We start from the raw sequence: 26,152 nt of genomic DNA, 5'->3' as shown, positions 1-26,152 counted from the left end.
TCGGATTTCTTTAACCGAGCCTGTTTCATTCATCATTTGCCTGAGAAAACGACTTCCGTTGGCCAGCTTCATTGAAAACCATTCAAACCGGTTGACAGCAGTGGGGTTTTTTGGAACTACAGCGAGCTACATGAACCACGTATCAGCGAGATCAAAGCGTGTCGCAACTCTTTTTCTATGGCTCTGGATCAAACCAACGATGGCAGCGAGAATTACCCAATCAGGGGTAGAATAGGACGAGTCTTCACAGAATGCGGGTGGGATGATTTGCATGGGATGCTGCGTTGAAGACAACTCTAAAAATACGTGACAAACCCTGTTCCGTATTGATTCAAAACGGGACGCGCTATTTTAATCTCAAATACGAGACGATTCCGTATTTTAAGGGACGGGTGGCAACCCTACACCCAATGCCACTGCCACGTGACACTTACCACTATCAACAGAACAGTAACTGTCATGTGCCAGTGGAGGCACTGTCACCTACCACTGGCATCGGTGGTACTACCACTATCAACTGTACTGTAGGCTAACTGTCATGTGCCAGTGGAGGCACTGCCACGTACCACTGGCAGCGGTGGTACTACTAGCCACTGTCACGTGCCAGAAGAGGCGCTGGCACGTACCACTAACAACAGTACAGTACGGTTTCGGTTCTAACCGCTACTGCACTGACACCAAGATAACTGAAACCGTCATTTAGAACAGATAGAAACCAGTCAACCAACACTCATGCAAATTAGCAAGGTAATTTATTTTGATCTCAAAATAGCTACGGTTTATGGATAGACCTACATTTTAAATTTTAGTCATGTTTTTTCGCCACACACCAATCCCATCAAAAGTCCGTATTATAAATGTAAGGACACTTAACGTTTTATTGTTGTTTCTATAAGCTAAGATGTAAACAAAAAAATGTATATCAATTACATCCAGTGTAAGGCATTTCTGCTTATTAGGCTAGCATTGCTCTAAGAAAACGTTCCGTCATCGTGTCCGACGTCTCACTGTAAATTAGAGAGGGTGGAACGCTGCCTTCTTGAGAGGAACAGACAGATGAGAATGGCATACCTGTCCACATCTTTTTCCATTTTCATACATTCCCTGGTAAGTGTCTCCGTTTGGCAACACTGCTTTCCCGACCCCATGCCTCTCTCCAGCTTCATTCCGGTCACCTTCATACTCCTGTATCAATAAATGGAATACGTTCTTACAACAGTGCCATCAGCTTTGTTAGCTACTTAGTCTAGTTATTTATTAGCAATAGTTATTCTAGTACTACTAGTGTAAAGGGGTCTATCATCGTCTTGACGTTAATTCAGCTACTGTAAACTAGCGAGTCTGTTGTTGCGTAGCTATTGTACTGTACAGTTGTACTAGTCTACCATCAACGACGGAACTGAACTGTAGCTCAAGTGCTGTACTAGCTAGCTATGCAGTCACTGTTTTTCTATCCTAGCCGAGAGATGATGACTAACGTTATATCATATTTTCACTCACCCCAAGGTAACCTTGATCATCCTCAAAATCCTCAGAACCAACATCTGACATGGTAGTTTATATGGATAGATTAGTAGCCTCTAAAGGAAATGTTTACTCTGAAACTGAGCCAGTCAAGGATCAGTCACGACTGAAATTCGTTTACGGTTGTCATGACAATAGAGTAACGTAGTTACAACTCTACACCCAATCACCCGCGAAAATTATGAAGATGTATTTTACAACGTTTGGAAATTAGTTGTTGCATAGCCTACAAAATATATTTTTTAACTACCATCTAACTACTAAGATCTAATAAAACATGTGGCTTACATGTCTCGTTAAATGCTACATTGTCAGTACACTGTCTACATTTACAACATGTCTCGTCTGCAGTTTATTGACTACAGGCAACATAAATATTTGTTCCTTGTTCGTGAGGTAGCAGGTTAGTTCTCCAGAGTGTAATTTAGAGCATCTTTCGAAATACATTTTCATCTAGGATCATCAAGATGTCGATTTTGTACTTGTCCTGCTCTGACGTCACGAAAGCAACGAGACGAATGAATGTTGCGCGACCGCTGTGGCTGTGTGACTAAATTGGATGACATTTCAGAGGAGCGTTCTCAGAACAAGGAAGTGATAGCTGCTCAAGTTTCAGAAATATTTGGGACAGCTGTTTTCACGATTCTACAGTTTTAAGAACAAGTAAGTGTGGCAGAGTATGGATCTATATAACTATGAGGGAATGGGCGTGGCAATTTCCAATTGAAACGTTACCATGTGTAAGATAGTTTTGTTTGAACAAGGATGATCGAGCTAATGAGGCTAACGATGTAGTGTAACTAGAGTACTCAGCCAGTTAGCTCTAAGATATTGAAGACAATGGTTCCGCCTAACATAGTAACCTATATCTCCATTAATGCTAGGATCATATAAGCGCTTGTCAATAAACTACAAATGTCAGTAAATCATTGTCCTAAAAAGTCATAATTTATAGATCACCGGTAAGCTAATCAGCTACATCGTGACGTAGATAATCTATTTAATAAAAAAAAAAAATTAAAGGCAGTCAATCACATTGTGATAGGAACCTAATTGCTTGATCCTTGCAGTGGTAAAAGTGTTAACTTCTTGGGTGAGCCCATCTCCTTGTCACTCTCCTTGAGTGTTCAACCATTCCACGTAGGCGGTGTTATTTTGCTGCTGGGATTGTCTTATGTATGTTTACTTTATGTTGGGAAAGACACGGAGTGAGCAGGATGATGTGTCGTGTTCTCGAATGACAAACACATTCATTCGGCTTACATTCTAGTTGAAGTAAAATATCTGTAGACTTCTTAGAAGTTTACCTCAATAAAGTTCAAATAACATCTCTTGAACTTTAAAATGTCTAAATTGTCAGAAACTTTCATTGATGTGCCAGAGTCCAGTCCAGACAAGGTTTTAAATTAAATATAAAATGGTTGATAACGTAACTACATTTTCAGTAGCTTCCTCAACCATGATCTTTATTCCTGCATAATACAGCTACAGTTTTCATCCATGGCTCTGACTTGCCACAAGCTAGACTTGTGATCTCCTTAAGCTAGGATTTCTGTATGTACATTGGACAAATGGAAATCTTTCTCAAAGATGCTTATGTGGGGTTAGGGAACTGATGTACTCTGCCTTGAACACAGTAACACACATTTCCACGCATGTACATTACAGAATATGGAGGCAACATGATTTGGTTCATACACATGCATTTGTGTGGCCATGTCTACAAGGATTGGACTCCAAGCACACTCCTTCTGTGAAGTCCACCTGCCCTCTCAACCCAGTCTTCATCAGCCACACCCCCTTCCTCCTCCAAACATGGCACCAGTACCCCCTGGCATCCGCTTCCTGGTTTCATTTAACAAGGTCCAGTGGTGAGTCTGGCTGTCTGTCTCTCTGTGTACCTACATGTCTGTTGGTTGTTCTCTGTCTTTATCCCGATGTTTGTTTAAATTGTCATTCTTGAGTACAATGTGGAGTAAGGGAATGATTGCATTGACACACTGTCTCCAGAGGCGATTGTCAGTCCATTGATTGCAATACTAAATGTAATAACGATGAAGTTCAAGAAGCGATTTTTGTCAGACAGATAAATTGAATATGCAACAAATATATCCAGACTCTGACCAGATGTTAATTTTCAGTGTGTAATAATGTGCGTTTATGTATTTTGACAATCCTGCCTTCCTTCTGTTCTGTTGAAGCTCAACAGTATTTGAGGGACAAGAGAGAGGAGTCTTTCTGTGTAAACTACTCATAATAGGGGTTTGTCTATGCATAACCCTGTAAGGGATTGGTTCCTGTAGCCATTTTCTACAAAGTTCAATCTAATTGTGTATTCTTCTGTGAGAGAGTTAATTGGCTAGACCTCAAAATACACTGCTTACAGTAGAAAACAAGGCAGTGGCTCACCAGGTGAAGCATATTCCATACGGGCTGAGGCCTTATCGCAGCTGCCCGAGTTTGATTCCTGCCTGGGCCATTTCCTGCATGACTTCCTCCCTCCCTTTCCTGTCTGCTTCTAACTGTCCCTATCCAATAAAGCAGGAAAAGGTAATAAAAAAAATATATCTAAGAAAGAAAAAAAAGGTAGTCGTCTGGGAAAAAACTGTGAAAATACATTTGCATATAGCCATAGCCTACATCTTTGTCCCAAATTGAAATATTACATTTTTAGGACTCTCTTTTGTCCTTCAGCTTCAAACCTGGTAGGTGTTTTATTGTCTTGTTATTGCAGTTGAGTTACAGACCTCCTGGCTGAGATCAAAGTCATTAACCTCCACATGACAGGTCTACGTCAATCCTCCTAGTGGTAGGAGAGGGGGAGGCTATGTCAGTCTGACGTTACAGTGAGAACCTGCTTTACTGCAGCCTGAAGTTACACTTATACAACTTCCCCTTTCTTCCCCTTCCCCTTTCCTAAAGCACGTGTCAAACTCATTAACTGTGGAAGTCCCTGTCTAGCATCACATCAAACCCAGAATACGTCCTAGGTTTAGGCTAATCCCCAAATGTTTACAATGTCTGGCTCCGCGCCTGATTAACACTCGGATCGATAAGCAGTCTCAAAAAATGTATCAATATAAAAAATAATACGATCCCTTTCCGTAATCATGATACCGCCCAGAAATGTTCACTGCACCCCCAGTCAAAGCAGGCTGCATCCGGCCCTGGATGGAAGGCAATTTCAAGAAAGACGGGAAAGCGAATACATGTTTGTGCTTCAAGGAGAAAAAATTGTTTGTATTTTGTGTTATGAGGCGATGTCGGTCATGAAAGAGTACCGGGCGTTGACGCTCCCACAATTCCCTACACAAGCGTCATTGCCCGGTTTCATTTAAAATTAATTGGAAGCTGACGCGCCGCGTGCTCCGCTGTAGTGGACACGCACGGTTACTCTGCGTTTTACCAAACATATCAGCATTGTAGTACTCCCTCTGGTGGTTACTCCAAGTCATAGCACAACACAACATTTTCCCCTTTTCTGAAGCAATTACTGAAGCAAGAACTACCCCTTCCCACCCAGGAGGCCTCCCACCTCCCCCCCTCTATAGTGACGACTCTCTCCATTCAGGAGGGTGAAGTTAACAGACTTTTCAAGAGGCAGAATCCCCGCAAAGCAGCTGGGCCGGACTCTGTCTCTCCAGCCACCCTCAAGAACTGCGCTGACCAGCTGTCTCCGGTGTTTATCTACATCTTTAACACCTCCATTGAGACATGCCATGTGCCAGCCTGTCTCAAGTCCTCCACCATCATCCCTGTGCCCAAAAAGCCAAGGCCAACAGGACATAATGACTACAGACCCGTCGCCATGACCTCTGTGGTAATGAAGTCTTTCGAGCGCCTGGTGCTGGCACACCTTAAATCCATCACTGACCCTCTACTGGACCCCCTGCAGTTTGCCTACAGAGCCAACAGGTCTGTGGACGATGCAGTTAACATGGCCCTCCACTTCACCCTACAGCACCTGGACTCCCCAGCATCCTATGCCAGGATCCTGTTTGTGGACTTCAGCTCTGCCTTCAATACCATCATCCCCGCCCTGCTTCAGGACAAGCTCTCCCAGCTGAACGTGCCTGATTCCACCTGCAGGTGGATCACAGACTTCCTGTCTGACAGGAAGCAGTGTGTTAAGCTGGGAACACAAGTCTCTGACTCCCGGTCCATCAGCACCGGATCACCTCAGGGCTGCGTCCTTTCTCCTCTGCTCTTCTCCCTGTACACCAACAGTTGCACCTCCAGTCATCCGTCCATCAAACTCCTGAAGTTTGCGGACGACACCACCCTTGGCTCATCTCTGGTGGAGACGAGTCTGATTATAGGTGGGAAGCGGCCAACCTGGTGACCTGGTGCAGCCAGAACAACTTAGAGCTCAATGCTCTTAACCCTCGTGCTGCCTTCGGGTCACATGACCCAAAGGTTCATAACGAACCATCATTGTGTTTACCCAATTTTACCCAATACAAAAACAAATTAAAATAATTTTCTTTTAACCTTTGCAATGTGGGGGGTCTGAGACAGCCTAGCTGTTAAAAGAAAATGCTTCACTTTGTCTTTGTATGCGGTAAATTTGTCGCAATACGACGGTGGGTCACAATGACTGATGGGTCAGAATGACCCGAAGATAACACAAGGGTTAAGACAGTGGAGATGGTTGTGGACTTCAGGAAGAACACAGCCCCACTCACCCCCATCACCCTGTGTGACTCCCCAGTCAACACTGTGGAGTCCTTCCGCTTCCTGGGCACTATCCTCTCCCAGGACCTCAAGTGGGAACTGAACATCAGCTCCCTCATCAAGAAAGCACAACAGAGGATGTACTTCCTTCGGCAGCTGAAGAAGTTCAACCTGCCAAAGACAATGATGGTGCACTTCTACTCAGCCATCATTGAGTCCATCCTCACCTCCTCCATCACCGTCTGGTACGCTCCTGCCACTGCCAAGGACAAGAGCAGGCTGCAGCGTATCATCCGCACTGCTGAGAAGGTGATTGGCTGCAATCTTCCTACCCTCGAGGACCTGCACACCTCGAGGACCCTGAGGCGAGCGAGGAAGATTGTGGCCGACTCCTCCCACCCTGGACACTCCCTGTTTCAGTCACTCCCCTCCGGCAGAAGGCTGCGGTCCATCAGGACCAATACCTCACGCCACAAAAACAGTTTCTTCCCTTCCGTTGTTGGCCTCTTCAACAAGGCCAAGGGACCACACTGACTCTAATGACTTCCTGCTTAAAACACACTGCTTTTTGCACTGCATTACAAAATTGTATCTTGTACATTTGTATTTTTTGTAATATTTGTATTTTTATATTGTAATTTACGGCAACTTATATTTTATTTTATTGTATATTTAATTCAATTCTAATCCCACTTAGTACTGCTAGTTTATGTACCCTTAGTATAGTCACATATTTAAATTTTAGGTCCCTATATGTTTATTGTATGCACCTTCCTGCCAAAGCAAATTCCTTGTCTGTGCAAACTTTCATGGCGAATAAATCCCATTCTGATTCTGATTCTCGTACCTGAAAATATGGTGTAATGTTCTCTGGTAGGCTTTTTTTGGTTTTGGGCCAACCTTTCTCAATCTGCTGATGTAACAGACAAGGGTTTTTCCTGCATAGAGAAAATGTTGGCACGCGCCAAAGCCGCTTTCCCGAGCGCCAATGACAAATCCCGAGCGCCAAAGGCAAAAAAAAAAAAAAAAACCTGTGTTCATCACGCGTGCAATGCATGTCAGCGAATATGTTCTCAATAGTATGTTTCAAGTAGGCTACAGTCGAACCCTCGTTCTGTTTTGATCAATAGTAATCGAGTTGATAAGCGTGTCTTCTTGTCTAATCAATACGCAACTGTGAGGTGCGCGAATGGACAGAGTGGCCACTAAACTGTCGTTCCGCTGCGAGGGCCAGCCCGACGTGTACAAATACACCTGTGCAAATGCAAATGAAATTTACACTCAAAATGCTGACAAAAGTTTGATTTACGATTTCAAACGCAGCCTCCATTGGTATTCTTAACCTGGAATGATAATATATAGTGCAGTGTTTCCTCTATGGCAACATTTCTGCCGCCACGGTATCAGAAATCAGGCTGTATAAAATTTTAGGCCGTCTATCAGCAGTGATTGTTAGAGTGCATGTCGGAGAATTGCACGGACACACGCTTCACACCGCAGTTGAGATTGCGTGTGTGCGTCCTTGAGAACTGTAAGTCGTATAACTTATGTTGTCAGTTCATTTAACCCTTGTGTTCTCCTCGGGTCGTTCTGACCCATCAGTCATTGTGACCCACCGTCGTATTGTGACAACTTTACCGCATACAAAAACAAAGTGAAGCATTTTCTTTTAACCGTCGGGCTGTCTCAGACCCCCCACATTGCGAAGGTTAAAAGAAAAGTATTTTTATTTGTTTTTGTATTGGGTAAAATTGGGTAAACACAATGATGGTTCGTTATGAACCTTTGGGTCATGTGACCCGAAGGCAGCACGAGGGTTAAGCCTGTTATTGTATAAGTCTATAGTTCTTGCTAATTTAAATCAAGTTAACTGGTGATTTTCGTTGTTTGTATTCTTCCCCTGCTAGCTAAATTGCACGTCTGCTGATTCGATAGCGATTGCTGTCCTTGCTCAGGTTTGTATTTTAGGTGCATTATTATGCTGAAGTAGTTTTAATTAATAAAAAGTGGGTTTATTGTTAATATTTGCTACAGAATTCTTAGCCTATCAAGATCAAATGAAGCAGACAGTGTACATGCTTCAGAGTGGCCTACCTTAATCGATAGGCTAGGCTACTGACCATTTACAATAAGTTGTTACGTCAATTATTAATTGCCAGCATGGGGGGTGCAAAACACCTGGGAATAAATACATTGATTAGAAAAAAGAAGAAAAAAAATAAAAAAATATATATATACATATTGTGGCAGACGGCATGGAGAGGTGAGGGGAGTGGTGATTGAGGGCAGGTATCTGGCCGCCCGTTGGATCCACCCCCGAGCCATATAGGGACTTTCTGCTTCAACGAGACAGGCTGTGTCTCGTTGGGAGGTTGATTGTTTGTGGGATGGCCTATAAAATGATGTATGTGACAAATTAAATTGCCTGATACATGGAAAGTGGACTGGGTGTGCTGAAGTCTTATTAGGGGCACCTATTGTTTTTGTTAGTTTATTATTATTATTATTATTATTATTATTAGTGGCACCTGTAGGGGGCTAAATATTGGCCAAACCACCAAAACGAATTCCCCTATGGTTTAAAGGAAGATGGGAAACTGAATAGTGTATTAGCATGAACCAAAATATGCCAATACCGATAGAATTCCAGGTATTTGACTCTGGGTTAAATCAGAGCAAGAATGGTCAAAGTACGGTTAAATGAAATACGCATTTAATGACATTGCAAATGAATGAAATCAATTACAAGGCAAACATGTTACAATATGAAAGCTTTAAATCTTACCTACTTTACCATGATCATTGTAAATCAGAGAAAAAGCAAGAGGTGAGCAAGGAGTAGGACAGTAGGACAAGGGAGAACTGAGGAGAAAGTCTCAGGAGATGAAGAATCCACAGAACAATGCATTACAATTCCCTTTATACACAAGGACAACCAATCAGACCACATCTTGAATGAGGTGTGAGGGCCATCAAGTTGAGACCGTCCAGAAACTCCAGACTTTAGCATATGAAAGGTGGGGGCAGGTTTGACACCCAGCCTTACACATCTATTGTTTTTGTTAGTTTTATTATTATTATTATGCATAGCAATTGGTGCGAAGTTTTGAAATTTGGCATTTACATATGGTGGAGAATGCGGGCAACCTTTAAACAAGCTCAAAGAATAAACGAGGCAGAATGGGAGCATAACTGAACCAGTGGGCGGAAGCCAACATCGCACAGCAAAGTATGCATCGGGAGCTGCTGGAGGAACAGCGCCAGCAGAATGCTCTCCTGCGAGCCAAACTCAACCAGCTAACAGCCGCCCATGCCAGGCTGGCGGCAGGCCCAGCAGTTTCTCAACCCAAACCCATTATGTTCATACTGAAGCTGACCGAGGCGGACTACATTGAGGCTTATTTACAAGCGTTTGAAAGGACGGCTGTCAGAGAGGGATGGGCCCCAGGAGCAATGGACTAGCTTATTGGCACCGTTCTTGTCGGGAGCGGCACAGAAGAGCTATCAGGATCTAACAGCGGACCAGGCGGCGAATTACAAGGGACTGAAAAAGGAAGTCATGCGCCGTTATGGGTACACCCTGATCAGCCGGGCACAAAAATTTCATGACTGGACTTACGATGCCACAGCATCTCCCAGGTCGCAGATTCATGACCTGATTAGGCCAGGCCCAGAAGCAGGAGCTGACAAGAGTTGGTGGGACAGAACCAGGACGTGTTCTCTAGCGAACCAGGACACACCACTCTGGTACAACACCACATTGTTACTGAACCAGGGAAAATCGTGAAACTGAGACCATACCGCATACCGGAAGCAAGGAGAGAGGCCGTTAGGATCGAAGTGAAAATGATGATGTAAGCAGGATCATAGAGGAATCGAATAGTGAGTGGTGCAGCCCCATAGTGTTGGTCATGAAACCAGATGGCTCCATTCGCTTTTGCAATGTCTTTAGAAAGGTAAACGAGGTATCCAAATTTGATGCCTACCCTATGCCCAGAGTCTGAAATAATCGAGCGGCTGGGGACCTCCATCTTCATCAGTACTCTGGACCTTACAAAGGGCTATTGGCAGGTGCCATTGGCTCCCGAAGCACGAGAGAAGACTGCTTTTGCCACCCCTGACGTTCTGTTCCAATACAAGAAACTACCCTTTGGGTTGCACAGGGCTCCAGCCACCTTCCAAAGATTGATGGACCGGGTTCTCCGTCCCCACAGTGAGTATGCAGCAGCCTACCTTGATGACATTGTGATCCATGGGAGCAATTGGGAAACCCATCTAGTCCAGGTGAGCGAGGTGCTGCAGGCCTTACGGGAGGCGGGGCTAACGGCTAACCCCAAGAAATGGAGGCCGAATACCTGGGGTACACGATCGGGAGAGGGTGTATCAAGCCTCAAACAAAGAAAGTGGAGGCGATTCGGGACTGGCCACGGCCCCTCACCAAGAAACAGGTACGCATGTTTGAGGGGTTGACAAGCTACTACCGGAGATTTATTCCTAATTATGCCTCTCTAGCCAGTCCCCTGACCGATCTGCTCCAGAACTGTCAGCCACCCAGGTGAAGTGGACAGAAGAGACCGAGAAGGCCTTCCAAGAGCTGAAGGGTGCCTTGTGCTCAGGACCCGTGCTGGTGACTCCGGACTTTTCCAAACCACTGGTGGTACAGACTGATGCCTCTGAGACGGGTGGGGGCCGTCTTATCGCAGCTACGTGAAGGTGAGGAACACCCAGTCATGTACATCAGCCGGAAGTTGTTGCCAAGAGAATGAAGATACTCCACAGTGGAAAAAGAATGTCTAGCCATCAAGTGGGCACTCGAGACACTGAAATATTACTTGTTGGGACGGCACTACACCCTCGTGACGGACCATGCTCCACTAGTATGGATGTCTCTGAATAAGGAACACAATGCCAGGGTAACCCGTTGGTTCTTGTCCTTACAGCCCTTTGCTTTCTCTGTCGTCCACAGATCGGGTGCAGCCCATGGAAACGCTGATGCCCTTTCCAGAAAAGACATTCTTGGGGGCTGGGCCGCCCCTCCCTCCTGGTCGGAGCTGAGGGGGGAGGTGTGTGGCAGACGGCAGGGAGAGGTGAGGGGAGTGGTGATTGAGGGCAGGTATCTGGCTGCCCGTTGGATCCACCCCCGAGCCATATAGGGACTTCCTGCTTCAACGAGACAGGCTCTGTGTCTCGTTGGGAGGTTGATTGTTTGTGGGATGGCCTATAAAATGATGTATGTAACAAATTAAATTGCCTGATACATGGAAAGTGGACTGGGTGTGCTGAAGTCTTATTCAACTTGTTATTGTTGAAACCCCACACCCCTTGACCTGCTACAATATATATATTTTTGGGGGGAGCACCGAAGACCCATTTTGACCCAGGATAAACCCTGAACAGTATCAGCTCTGGACAGCTTTCACAGGCAGAAGTGAACTCTGAAAGCTAAATGGCACACAGTGACTCTTTGAACACAGCAGCAATCCTATCTGGCTTATCTGTGGCCACGTTTGCAACAGTCAGTGGCAGCCTAGAGAGGCAATCTGCAGTCACGTTCAGATGACCTGGGCGGTGAGTGACGTCATAAGTGAAACAAAGCAGTCGGGCTGACAAGCTGGCAATTCTCAGTCCAGCACGGCCAGAATCTTTGGAGGTGAGCAGGGTTGTAAGTGCCTGATGATCTGTGTACAAGACGAAACAGCGTCCCCAGAGGTAGGTCCTCCATCTTTCTACAGCTCACACACAGGCAAGTGCTTCACGTTCAACTGTAGAGTATTTGCGTTCGGAAGGGGAGAGTGTTCTGGATGCAAAAGCTATAACTCTCACTTTGATCTGAATGAATGTGTCATCACCGCACCCAGTCCATAATCAGAAGCATCAGTACTAACTGTACTAGGTCGGCAACTCAGGGTCATACAGAGCTAATGCAGGACTATTAACTATTAGTCCTTTGAGTGCAGTAAAGCTAGTCTCTGCTTGAACGTGCCTCGTGTGCCTAGCGGTGCTTTCCGTGGAGGACATTGAAGACATCTACCTATTCGGAACCACGATTACAGGCTTTTGCTGATTAGATTAGGTGCTGCCATGGCAAATCGAAAAATTAAGGAAACGGCTACAGCTGTCAAAAGCCCCCTAAGGCTGGCCGACATGATTGGACCGACGGAGACCGGTGGAAAAAGGAGTAGACGTGCAAATTAGAATGTGGCTACTCGACCAAACAACCTCAATCTTATCTGCTTTCGGCACCCTAACCAGCACAGGCCTTTGCCGGAACAACAACTCCCCTGAAGAGCGCTGCAGAGAGACTCTTGCATTCCCTACCCCCTTCCAACAGACACCTGAGGATTGCTGTCTCTGTCTGGGACCTGATCAAGGCTGTCTCCATGGCAATACAATCTGCAAACTGAGAACTGTCTGATTGTGGCCTAGGCGATGGCGACAACCCAGGCCTACTCATACACTAACTTTCACATATAACAGATATGCCCCACCCCCATCCAACGCCTTCGCCTGCTTCGTTCCCCCAGTGTGACAGGCGGGTCTGTGACCAGCGCCTATCATGGCTGCAGGACCAGATGGCTGCTTGTTGCGCTGGCTTACCTCCATCCCCGTTGTAAGTCATGAGTTTCTGTAATGTTGTAAAATGTATGTGCTTATGTGCTGAGGTGTTTTTTTCCTGTTCCCACACTGTACTCCTCTGGGAGCACAGTCTGGGGGTTGCCTTTTTTTCTCCTCTCTCTCCTCATGTTATGCTGAAATTTCTCCCTCAACCTTGTCTGTCTACCCCCTTGTCATGTTATTAGAAACTGCAAGTGGCAGCTTGGATCTAAGACGGATTCGAGAGACCGCAGATAGAGTGCGGCTAGTTTGTTATATGTTTTAGATCAACACTTGTATTATTGTTTTTGTTGATTTTATGTAAAGCACTTTGAGCTGCAATTCTTGTATGAAAAGTGCTAGTCTTACTTACTTACTTACTTTAAATCAGCAGAGTCTATGAGTACTGCACGTAGTGGTTTAGCAACTGTGGCAAAATCTGGAATGAACTTACTGTACCAGGATGCGAGACCCAGGAAAGATCTCAGGGAAGACGTATCATGTGGGGCAGGAGCATTGATCACTGCAGTAAGTCTGTCCTGGTCAGGGCGAAGTCCATCTTTAGAAAATAGTGTGTCCCAGGTAGTTCAGGGATGACTGGTTGAACTTGCATTTGTGCATGTTTAGTTTGAGTCCGGCATTGGTCAAGGCATCTAGCACTCGGTGCAAGCTGTCATCATGGTCCTTTTGTGTGGCACCAAAGCAGGTGATGTCATCCAGGTACGCTTGTACACCTGGCAAACCTGCAAGAACGATTTACATCATTTTCTGAAAGGCTGATGGGGCCGAAGCTAAGCCAAATGGCACCCTGCAAAAACGAAAAAGTCCATCGAGTGATAAATGCAGTAATATCACGACTTTCAGGATGCAGTGGCAGTTGGTGGTAGGCAGAAGCTAGGTCAATAGTGGAGAAAATTGGTCGACTGGATACGTTGTTTTTGGTACCATGGGTTTCGTTGCCGCGACGTTGTACCTTGGTCGGCTGGAGACGTTATTTTTGGTACCATGGGTTACGTTGCCGCGAGGTATGACGTTGTACCTTGGTCGTAGAACGGATCTCGAGTGCAAGTGGTTTATCCAGAGATTGAGATCACACTTGACTGCTCTGCGTTCTGACACTTTTGTAATTTAGTCTACATGAATATCAAATCACACACAATATTAAATGTTGCATCCCAGCACGTATAAATGTAGTAACACTAACGTTGTTAGTGACACCAGTTGATTAAAACTTCTATAAAATGGGCTAGCTGTATGTGTCCTATTTCACGCATAGGCCTACTAACACCGTAGCAACATGTCAACAGACATATGGTGTGAAATTAGTGCCAGGAGAGGAAGCTCTGTAAAAACGATTTGTATACTTGCAAAAACGATTTGTGTACTTCCAAAAAAGAATCGTAACTTGCAAAAAAATTTGTGTCTCTGTAGAAAAAGTTTTGTGTCTCTGTAGAAGGAGGTGGGAACACTGCTCCCAAAACCATCTAAGCCAATCAAATATAGCAATTTCTGTGTCCAGTATCATTGGACATTTTCGTCTGTCTATCACACAAAGAACGTCAGCAGAAAACTACAATGCTGATGATTTCAATTGCAAGTCATTTGGTAAGTAGTTCTTTTATCTTTTATGCAACATTTAAACATTATTCTTAATAGTATAAATTAATAGATAAGGATCGTAGTACAATTGAGCACAATTGAGCACTACATGAACACCACCTTATTCCTATATAAATGAGAATCAACTAATTTAAATGATTTGACAACACTCACATTGTCCAGCTAATGCTAGGTTTAATGACTGGTTGTCTAATTAAATATCGGTATACATATTTACATAAAAAATTATTAAACTTACTACGATCCTTATCCATTAATTTATACTATTAAGTATCAATTTGGCAAAACATAATGGCTAGCCTGCTATAGCTGACGTCAGCTCTAGTTTGGCAGTGCTAATGCTAGCTAGCGTTTTCCCAGCTGTAAAGAAACACCCACAGCTACATAGCTGATGGCTTAGAACTAGCCTAGCTGTCACCGTCTTAACTTGGCTCCATCGATATGCTTTCCAATTGACACAGTAGAAGGTAAAGTTAAATGTGTAAATGTAAAGGCAAAAGTAGGAACTGTAACAAACTGCAAACGTGCAAGCAAACTAAATTTTGACTAACTTTCGTCAAGTGTTTGTTTACACTTAAAAAAAAGTGCAAGCTTTTACTGAACACCTTTTGTTTTAAGTCTGCTGTTCTACTGAAGCTACTGTGTTCTGTGCAGTTTTTAAAGAATGAAACGTTAACTGCCCTACTCCATTAAAATGAAATGTTGTAGCCTACATTACAGAGGGGACATTTTCTACAATTAAGGTCTAGGCCCAGGCTAACAAACAGCAGTGTTCATTGTAAAGCTTGCTTTGTTAGGCGTAACTTTAACTATCCAGTGTCCAAAATTGAAGTTGAAAACATTTGGTAAAATAGTCACTTAAGAGCACATGCTTAAATGGTCTATGTCTTTATGTTTATTATGCAGGTTGTACGAACCCTGACCCCGACCTCCCTGACTTTGCTCCTTCACAACACTTGGGACCTGAGTTAGTCGATCCAACCGCATCTGCTAAGAGAGCAGCAGATAAACAGGGTCAGTACCATCTGCAGCTGGACCAGAACCAGAGATTGATCCTGACATAGAAGACAACCAGGAAGAATGACAACCAAGACAATGGGGTCTGTGTGAAATGCTACAGCAAGAGGTACATAAGTTGCATTTAGAGAGAGACTCTTACAAAGACAAGCTGTCAAAATTGTCCATCTCTTCAGAACATGTCATTGTCACAGAGAAGGATGCAGCTAGTCAAATTAAGCGGAATTAGAAATTATTTTCATTTTATTTTGGACTGCCATCTTTTTCTGCGTTTATTTGGATTTTGAACTTAATTACACCGCTTATTTCAGAAAGAAGGGTTATCTCCAAGGAGAATCAACTTCTTTTAACTTTGATGAAGCTCCGACACAGACTTGCCCATTTAGACCTTTGTTTCCGGTTTGGTGTGTCCTCTGCATGTGTTTCAAATGTTATCAACAAAGTCATACCTGTCCTTGCAAAGCGTCTCCAATTTAATCCCCTAGCCATCTGCAGAGGTTCTTCTGAAAAACATGCCACAGAAGTTCAAGAAGAGGTTTAAGAAATACGTAGTTATCATTGACTGCACAGAGTTTTTCATTGACAGGCCATTCAATCTCAGGGTTAGAGCCCAGACCTGGTCGAATTATAAACACCATAATACGGATCTAATAGGTATCATGCCCTATGGCTCAACATCATTTATTTCCAAAATGTGAGGAGGGAGGATATCAGATAATGAGGTCAGTGGTAAGTCTGGCTTTTACATTAATATTAATCCAGGCAATCAGGTGATGGAAGATAGAGGTTTTTTGATAGGTGACAACCTGGCAAGGCTTGGTGCTGTCAGGCCAAAAACTGTCCTAGTGCCAAAAATTGTCCTATCTGACATCACAATGGCCGGGTTTCCCAGATTCGTTAAGAAGCTCTTAACCCTTGTGCTGCCTTCGGGTCACATGACCCAAAGGTTCATAACGAACCATCATTGTGTTTACCCAGTTTTACCCAATACAAAAACTAATAAAAATAATTTTCTTTTAACCTTTGCAATGTGGGGGGTCTGAGACAGCCCAACGGTTAAAAGAAAATGCTTCACTTTGTTTTTGTATGAGGTAAATTTGTCGCAATACGACGGTGGGTCACACGGCTGATGGGTCAGAATGACCCGAAGATAACACAAGGGTTAAGCGCTAAGAGCTTCTTAGGAGCGTTCTAAGAGCGCTGTGAAAGAAGGACGTGTTTCACAGAGTCGTTCTTAGCTTAAGAAGATCTTTCACTAAGAAGGAAATGTAAGATCAGCCTGACCCACTCTTAACAGCCTTCTTAGCGACCAAACGCTCACTGCAGCTGCATCAGGGAAAGTTATATCTGACACTCAAAGGAATACTAAAACCATGCGTGATGATAAATGTGCGCCCACAGCTGCAGAACAAGAAAAATAATAGCATAAGAAGAAAAATAAAGATATAAAAATAAATAATTGCCCATGTGTTCCTTCCTGTAGCACATAAATAAAATGAATCATCATTACTATCACTCATTACGTTTTCACACACATTCGGCATATGCATATGAGTTTACATTAGCTATAAAAACATCAACAACCCTGTGGTATTTCACAGATATCAGGGAAACTGACAGGTGTAATTGAACTCGGCTGGAACCTCATCAAGAGAGGCTCCACCTGCTAGTCTATATAAAGGCGTTGCTGAAGTCCACGCGTGTGAGACACCATGGCTGCAATACAGCATATTCTCGCTGCTAATCAACAGCGTCGCCGTGCGCAAAGCCAGACAGTTTATATAAATGCCTATGTGCGTCAGCACTTCTCCCCACTGAATGTGCTGTCGGACCGGGCTGTCCAGTCCAAGTACCGGCTTCCCCGTGTGGAGATCCAACGCCTCGTCAGAGGGCAACCCGATGCAATTTTGCCCTCAGCCCGGAGGTGCAGCTCCTGGCCGCGCTGCGTTTTTACGCAGTGGGGAGCTTCCTGGAGGTGGTTGGGGACGGCACCGGCCTCAGCAAGGCATCGGTTTCACGGAGTGTGGCAGCCATGACACCGATCCTCCTGCGCCATGCCCGGACACACATCAGAATGCCCACCATACGGGACGAGGTCCGCCAGGTCCACCGTGGATTTAATGCCATGGCTGGGATCCCCCGGGTGATTGGTGTCGTGGATGGCACACTGATCCCAATCCACAATCCCTCCCTGGTGGATCCGTGCTGGATTGGGAGGAAACATTACGCTGCCTTCAACATAGGGTGCCACCCCCCTACTCCCTACATTAAACCGACTACCATCACACAACCCATACCGACTATCATGTAGGCTATAGGGCTTGAAAGCTAGGAAATGACGCAAAATGATCCACAGAACACATGGTTGAAAAGGAAAAGAAGTTTATTTAAAAAAAAGAAGAGAAACAGGGTGTTGTGTGTGATTTATGCGCTGATAAAGTGGTGGGTGATCGATTTGCCTGGCATCGATTGACTTAGTTTCAGCACCACGGCGGTGGGCAGCTCCCTCTAAGAGCTTCTTAAGAAGCTTCTTTGGCGGGATCTTAAGAAGGCAGTTAAGAACGCGTCTGGGAAACACCCCTATCTTAGCGCTCCTTCTTAGCCGAACCCTTCTTAAGAGCCTTCTTAAGTCCTTAAGAACGATCGAATCTGGGAAACCCGGCCAATGCCGTTCCGATGCAAGGAAGCGTCTGTCGCAATGCCGACCTTAAATTCCTGAGATGGCTACATGGCTAGCAGGAAACTTTCCTGGTTGCTATACTGGTTACTAGGTAGGAAGTTTTGTATTTAGGCCTATTTAAACCAATTTATTCTACTCTACGATTTAAAGTGTTCACTCGTTCGATAGCTAGTGCTAGCTAGCTAGCTTTGAAAAAATAACTTATTTCGCATAAATTTTAACAGACCAGGAAGGCAACACGTATAGTATTCTACCTGCGCGCGTTGCCGTCTCAGGAATGTCGAACGATTGAAAACTTCAAATCGTAGAGTAGAATACATGTGTTTAAATTGAAATTACAGTTTCTTCTGGTTAATCCCAGTGTAACTATCCATTATGTCAATTTTACAACATTTTGCCATTTTGAAGGAGGAATCCGCCATTGCTGCTTGCAGCTATATTTTTATTTATTATTGTATTCATCTTATTGTTTTCTCTTATAAGAGAAATATGTATGTACATCTTTTAATAAATGTCCATTATCTTTGTATACAAGTATACTTGGTTTCTTTGTCGTGTTCTTCCCCCCTTAATGCCGTACCTAGAACTTGCCTAAACCACAACTGGATAAACAGCACCTCTCCTAACATAACTAGTAAGGTACTATTCATTCTTGGAGCATAGAGGTACACAAAGATTTTTGCAACATTCGGGGGTCAGATGGCTGGGCGGTTAGGGAATCGGGCTATTAATCACAAGGTTGCCGGTTCAATTCTCGGTCGGTCAGAATGACATTGTGTCCTTGGCAATGCTTCAACCTACTTGCCTCGGGGGAATGTCTCTGTTCTTACTGTAAGTCGCTCTGTATGAGAGCATCTGCTAAATTACTAAATGTAACATTCAATAAACATTTATTAGGTAAGTGTGTTGTCTCTTTCTTTTCAGCACAAATCTGATCTTCAAACGAGATCTTCAGTTTACTCATGTACCTATTAGAATCAGATTTGTCCAACTGAAGAACATATGCAGAAAGATTAGACATATTTCATGTGAAAACTTTTTGTCTCTCCCTCAGTCTGTCTCTGAAAGCAACTGCCTGGACTGGATGCTCCTGCCTGTCTTTGGGCTCCCTCTCCTTGCAGTCACGTCTCTACTCTGCTTTGCTCTGTCAGGTCCCTAGTGTTCAATGTCAAAAAAAGTGGTTCTGTTAAATTACAGAGTGACTGGAAGAATGTACAAGCAAGCAACCAATATTAAAACTGCTAAGAGGAAATCTTAATGTCCCCTAAATTATGATTCATCCAATGTTTACCTTTCTGCTACCAAGCCTGCTTGCTCTTCAACTCTGCTTCAGAAAGAAATAGGAAAAGCAAAAGATAATTGTAGGCTATTGCTGATGGATGATTGATGTATGTACCACCTTGGTTTCATCATCACTGCGAGTTTACTTGAGTGACTGCCTAGCTGAGTAGCACTAGGCTACAGCGCGCTATCCATTTGACCGTCAAAAGCTCACGCCTGTGCCATCCGATCCGAGCAACAGAAAACGTTCATAGCCTTTTTAGTTGGATAACAGGGAAATAGACCGTCATCTACCATAGCCTAACATACTGTAAGTCTAACAGCAACAGTCACTAAAATAACTACTCCATGGTAGGCTCATTTAAAAATTCTGGTAGTAGACTAGCCTTTAGGCTACATCTAATATGACTAAGTTATTTCATTTATTGCTATCTCCTAGGGGTGGAACGGTACATGTATTCGTACCGAACCGTACGGTAAGGGCGTCACGGTTTGGTGCATGAAATTACACAGAGAATACACTGTATAAAAATAAATAAAACTCGTGTGCAAATTAATTAATGTAATGCGGAACTACTGTGAGATACTCGTGTTCTTTAGGGACATCTAATCTGTAGCTCTGAAGCTCTGATTGGCGCCGCTGTGAGTCAGAGATAGGCTAGCTAGCAGCACTAAGGACAAGTATGGCGAGTGGTGGCGACTCACGAGAGATAGAGGACCCGCCGGCCTTTTTAAGATTGCAAGTTTGGGAAAACTTCGGTTTCCCATTCAGTTGCAGTAGTACAGGCGAAAGAGTGGTGGATAAGACAAGCACTGTGTGTCAGCGTTGTTCAGCAGTTGTGGGCAGTGACGTGCAGTCTGGTTAGGCAAGGTAGGCACTGCCTACCCTGCCAAAATTCAAACGTAAACAATTTCAGGAAATCATTTTATTTAATACATTTGTATTTTTACTGTTTATTCTTGTGATTTATATATGCAATATGTGTGTTATTCCAATTGTTTAGATGTTACGATGACTAATCAAATACAAAAAGAATTGTAGAATAAGCAGTGCTTTTAGGCCTACTGTGCGTTCACTGCGGACGACAAGCGAAAAACTCACTTGCCTACTTCGATCCTGTATTCTTCAACATGTACAGTACCAGTCAAAAGTTTGGACACATTTTCCCATTCAAGTGCCTAGCCTCTTACTGACATCACCGCACGTCACTGATTGTGGGGTATGTGAGTGGAAATAGCTACATCTAACATGCTAACGCATATAACGCATCTGGCATGTGCTAAATGACACAAATTATCCGACGCCATCACCCAGGTGTGCCAATCACTGGAACGAGACAAAAAAAAAATTCTCCCTACAGTGCTTAACCAGCCATTAGATACACAGGCTACAAATATGGCCCAAAAAATTACTGACGCAATCGGAATTCACATGTCATCTTCAATGCGCCGTATTCTATGGAAGCCCATTTCCGCCAGTAAAAAAAAAAAAAGATGACAAATTGTCATAATTATGAGATACTAAGTTGAAATTATGAGATACGTAAGTCATAATTATGAGATACTAAGTCATAATTATGAGATACGTAAGCCATAATTATGAGATACTGAGTCATAATTATGAGATACGTAAGTCATAATTATGAGATACTTAGTTGAAATTATGAGATACGTAAGTCATAATTATAAGTTACTAAGTCATAATTATGAGAAACTAACTACAGCGTTTTTTAATGCCCTGCACCGCTTGCCTTCCCACAGTTCACGCTCGGAGGCATGTCCGACAGGTTAATACAGAGTTGTACTAGTTCTCTAAGGTCACTGTTGTAGTAGTCATGGCCAAGCGTGCAGACTTGGGTTCATGTACTCACAATATCGATCAAAATACCACATTTGTGTAAAAATACACAATATTTTACTAGTGCAAGATTACAGTAGATTACATGTTATGCCACCGGTCACTCAACCAGTCGTGTGTCTGCTGGGCTCCACGCCGCCTGCTCCGCTGTAGTGGACATGCACTGTATCTCATAATTATGACTTAGTATCTCATAATTATTAAAAATTATTTTAAAAAAAATTTACTGGCGGAAATGGCCTTCCATAGTATTCACTCGTAGAGGAACCCGGTTTGTTTTGCTTTTCCCTCCGTTGTACCGAACTCGTACCGAACCATGATGTCTGAACCGTGGTATGAACCGAACCGTGACTTCAGTGTACCGTTCCACCCATACTATCTCCTGAATTAGTTAATCAGTCCCTCAATGATCATGTTAACTATGTCTGAATTTCCACCACGTCTGCTTTTGAATCAACTTAACTGTTGAAATGTAGATTAGGCTATGGCCGACGTTCGTTCTTTGTGTGATAGACAGACGAAAATGTCCAATGATGAAGAAGTATACAAATCGTTTTTACAGAGCTTCCTCTCCTGGCACCAATTTCACGCCATACAGACAGCGGTAGACAGTACAGTGTGTAGGACCATTTTATTAACACTCGAAAATTCCGACTTACGAGTAGCTACAACTTGAACGCACTTAGGTTAAATCTTTTTATTAGTAAATGCAAATCAGAGAAACACAAAACAAACACATTATTGCAGTGAAGTAAAGTTTGGTTTGCATAAATGAAAGCAATCTAGCATAAGGAGTCGGGACAGTTTTGATTGTCATCACACTAGAAAGTATGAGAGAGGAAAGTTGTCAGTAATATTTTTTTTATAGTTTATCCCAAAATAAAACATATTTTCACTTTTTTGTTCCATATTTATGACATAAAAAAGGATTACAGAATGCTGCATCAGTCAATATGTTACTTTTTAATACAGTTAATTAAATTGTGAATGACTGTCTTGATGATTAGTCGATTAATCATTCTAATAATCGTTAGATTAGTCGATTATCAAAGTCATTGTTGCATTCCTAGTCCAGAAGGGAGCTTGTGTGCAGCTACATCCATTTAACCCTTGTGTTATCTTCGGGTCATTCTGACCCATCAGTCATTGTGACCCACCGTCGTATTGCGACAACTTTACCGCATACAAAAACAAAGTGAAGCATTTTCTTTTAACCGTTGGGCTGTCTCAGACCCCCCACATTGCGAAGGTTAAAAGAAAATTATTTGTATTTGTTTTTGTATTGGGTAAAATTGGGTAAACACAACGATGGTTCGTTATGAACCTTTGGGTCATGTGACCCGAAGGCAGCACAAGGGTTAAGTGACTTGCGTAAATTTACTTTACAGGAGAGTATACACTATATACAAGGACTGGGGCCAGTTGCATAAAAATAGACCTAGTCTTAGACTTAAATATAACTTAAAGTCTGACTTCCCATAGACACTCTTGAATTTACCTGCTGCATAAAGCTTCCCTATGAGTGACTAACGTAAGATTGACTTAAAGATTGCCTGTTGAGCTATGCCTTATGGGTGAAATAAGACACTTGGCGAAAAAATTATTATTTTATATTACATTAGACTATTACATTACAGTAACCTGTTCTGAAATATAGGTCTAGTTTCGGGGGGGAGGAATAAATACATTGATTAGAAAACAGAAGAAAAAAAAGAATATATATATATATATACTTTTTATTTTTATTTTTTTGGAGAACCAAAGACCCATTTTGACCCAGGGAAAAACCCTGTGAGCAGGTGGTTGAAAATGTTGAGGAAGTGGAAAAAGAGAATCAGAGACCCACTGCTTGTCCAACTAATGATGATGATGGTAAGGACATCGAGCAAACCAACACAAGCCAACCAAACCACAACATATGCGCTGTCAAGTGATATGACAACAGGGCAGTCACACTTGTGTCACCCTTTGCTGGCATTGATCCTGTGCAAAAGATTCAACGCTGGAACAAAGCCACCAAATCTTACATTGAAGTTCAGAGACCTCATATTGTGGGTGCATACAACAAATACATGGGTGGTGTGGATTTGCTGGACTAATTTGGAGCCAAATACAAGTTCCTCATGAAATTGCGCTGCTGATAGTTACATCTTCTGGCACACTATTATCATTGCTGTGATCAACGCCTGTCTCCTCTACAAACGGGACTGCAAGGCTCTCAATATTCCCAAGAAAAAGATGTTGAACAGGAGACTGTTTCAGGCGCAACTAGCTTCCTCTCTCATTCTGACAAACACCGCTGTCAGCACACCAAGGAGAGGGTGGCCATCTTCAGCCAGTGGGAGCCCTTTGACACCTCAGAGACCTGTGACTGCTCAGAAGAGACCATCCTCAGGTAATGGGGGTCCACCAAATGGGGTCCCAGCCAAGAGGGCATGTGAACCACCAACGGATGTGCGCAGGGACATGGTCGCACATTTCCAGTGAAGACAACGAGAGGACGCTGCAGACACTGCATAAAAGGATATTCTAATACGCTCTGCAGAAAGTGCAATCTCCGTCTCTGCTTTTCAGAGGAAAGGAACTGCTTTTGGGACTACCATTGCACGTGAACAATGGACCCTGGGGTCTTTTAAGTTTTCATTCTGTTTTTATAATATTTATCCCGTTTTTCTTTTTTTTTTCATAAATTCTGATTCTTCAAAATATGACTGTTGGTTGATTATTATTAATGAAATGTACTGTTGTAGTGCTATGTAAGCAATCCACACTCCAAATTAACCATTAGTTGTTTTGTGTATTTGTTCTGACAGTTTGAGAGCAAATGCTGAAATTCTGCTCACAACTAGGCCCAACGTTGCATTATTACATTTCCCTAAAAACTTACAAAAACATATTTTTTTAATTAATCCTTCTTTATCTTCATCAGAAAACTCTTACAACATCATCTGAGAATTTTTTTTTTTTGACATTATTTTTATGTTTGGGTCTTACAGGGTTAACGGCGGAAGATCGACATATTTAAACCTGCTGAAAACTTTTATCTATTGGAAGAATACAATACAGAAAAAGTAATTGAATATGCGTTTTTAAGCTTCTTAATTCAACCCCAATGTTAATGTTATAACCATTTATCAACAACTCGACGCAGATGGCTAGCGTCAATGCAGTGACTTATGTTGTCATGTACTCATTTAATACAATTTCTTTTTTGCAGAAAAGCAGACCCCAGTTCATATTCTGCAGTTAAATGAACAAATTACATTCATTTTGTAACAAACTATGTGAAGATAATTATGTACTAACAGATTGTTAACATAGCAACAAAGCGCTTACCGCAGGATTGGCCAAATGGATAGGTGGCCAACTTTCCCTCCGCAAATTAAGTCAGTCTTACTATTTATGCAACAGACAGGCTTAATTAGACTAATCTAACCTGACAATTTAAGACCGTCTAAGGCCAAGACTAGTCTTAACCCTCGTGCAGCCTTCGGGTCACATGACCCAAAGGTTCATAACGAACCATCGTTGTGTTTACCCAATTTTACCCAATACAAAAACAAATAAAAATAATTTTCTTTTAACCATCGCAATGTGGGGGGTCTGAGACAGCCCAACGGTTAAAAGAAAATGATTCACTTTGTTTTGGTATGCGGTAAAGTTGTCGCAATACGATGGTGGGTCACAATGACTGATGGGTCAGAATGACCCGAAGATAACACAAGGGTTAAACTAAGTTTATGCAACTGGCCCCTGGGTCCTAAAATGTAATGAAAATATAATCTTAAATCAAGGAAATCTGACAGTTGAGTTTTTCATATTTTTTTGCTTTTATACTGTACTTTTTTTTAACTGTTAGTCACCTCTGCATTCCAGAAGTCAGTACTCAACTACTTTGTACTTGGTCAACCTAGCTTTCCTAATGTGTGTAAGCCTATTGTTTACACTACAATCAGTGGTTGGGGTGTGTCAGACTGGTCAAACGATGATTTGTTTGCCAAGTCCAGAGGGATAGGTGACATTTAGTGAAAGTATTGCTCCATTGTACATTACATTTACATTTAGTCATTTAGCAGACGCTCTTATCCAGAGCGACTTACAGTAAGTACAGAGACATTCCCCCGAGGCAAGTAGGGTGAAGTGCCTTGCCCAAGGACACAACGTCAGTTGGCATGACCGGGGAATCTAACTGGCAACCTTCGGATTACTAGCCCGATTCCCTCACCGCTCAGCCACCTGACTCCAAATATACATTTGCATATTTCACAATAATCTGCAAATACCTGTTAAGCTTGGTCTAGCCTCTAGTATCATTTCTTGGGCCTTTTATGTAGCTGTATCGTAGAGATAGTATCTGTTTCAGGCCTGTGAAAGAAGTTAGTTGTTTTTGGTCCATAGTCCAGTGTTTACTTCTCTTTCTCGAGCTCTCACAACCTCTCTCTTACTTCTTTTGTCCGTCTTTCCCCCAAATCTACATCTACTACGACATGACTGCTGCCCCCTGTGTTATCTTTTTGTCCTGCAGGTACAGAGCCTTCACCTTCATCCTCACCTTCCTCCTGTACACTAGCTTCCACCTTTCTAGGAAGCCCATCAGCATTGTCAAGGTATATAAATATCTTTATACAATTATAAATATATATTTAGGTTATAACACACACAGACACACTGGCCTGTCCATTTCTGCTTTTCCTACAAGGGACACAACACTTGGTACATTCCACAGGCGACTCATTATAGAAATATTATTGTTAGGCAAAACCTATATTCTCTCTCGTATATATTTATTGGGTGTGCTTGCCGAACGGCAGGGCACAACCTATATTCTCTCTCATATATATTTTATTTATTATTTATTTTCCCACCCTTTCCAACTCGTCCTGTGAAAACAGCTGACATTTTCC

At 42.9% G+C, this 26,152-nt stretch overlaps 2 protein-coding genes across 5 annotated transcripts in view; one reads left to right on the top strand and one right to left on the bottom strand.

Moving 5' to 3' along the window:
- rsph1 (radial spoke head component 1) overlaps nt 1-1,658 on the bottom strand; it is a 46,858-nt gene extending 45,200 nt beyond the window's left edge. Inside the window, exons 1-2 of the mRNA XM_062457451.1 lie at nt 1,501-1,658; nt 1,072-1,185 (exon numbers count right to left, since the gene is read on the bottom strand). Coding sequence (XP_062313435.1) covers nt 1,072-1,185; nt 1,501-1,551 — 165 coding nt within the window. The 5' untranslated portion in view covers nt 1,552-1,658. The remainder of the gene's footprint in view (nt 1-1,071; nt 1,186-1,500) is intronic.
- Nucleotides 1,659-2,060: 402 nt separating this feature from the next.
- The window catches only part of slc37a1 (solute carrier family 37 member 1), a 73,505-nt gene continuing 49,413 nt past the window's right edge, over nt 2,061-26,152 (top strand). For 2 of the 4 annotated variants that reach the window (XM_062457420.1, XM_062457424.1), the window contains exons 1-3: nt 2,061-2,187; nt 3,193-3,395; nt 25,774-25,855. In XM_062457420.1, the coding sequence (XP_062313404.1) occupies nt 3,241-3,395; nt 25,774-25,855 (237 nt within the window). In that variant the 5' untranslated portion in view covers nt 2,061-2,187; nt 3,193-3,240. Of the gene's footprint in view, nt 2,188-3,192; nt 3,396-12,662; nt 12,809-25,773; nt 25,856-26,152 lie in introns of those variants that run through there. The other 2 variants (XM_062457421.1, XM_062457422.1) reach the window with 2 other exon arrangements.

Source organism: Osmerus eperlanus, chromosome 3 (genome assembly GCF_963692335.1).
Source record: "Osmerus eperlanus chromosome 3, fOsmEpe2.1, whole genome shotgun sequence".
Classification (NCBI taxonomy): domain Eukaryota; kingdom Metazoa; phylum Chordata; class Actinopteri; order Osmeriformes; family Osmeridae; genus Osmerus; species Osmerus eperlanus.
Note: the sequence above shows the minus strand (reverse complement) of the source record. Positions and strands in the feature narration are given on the sequence as shown.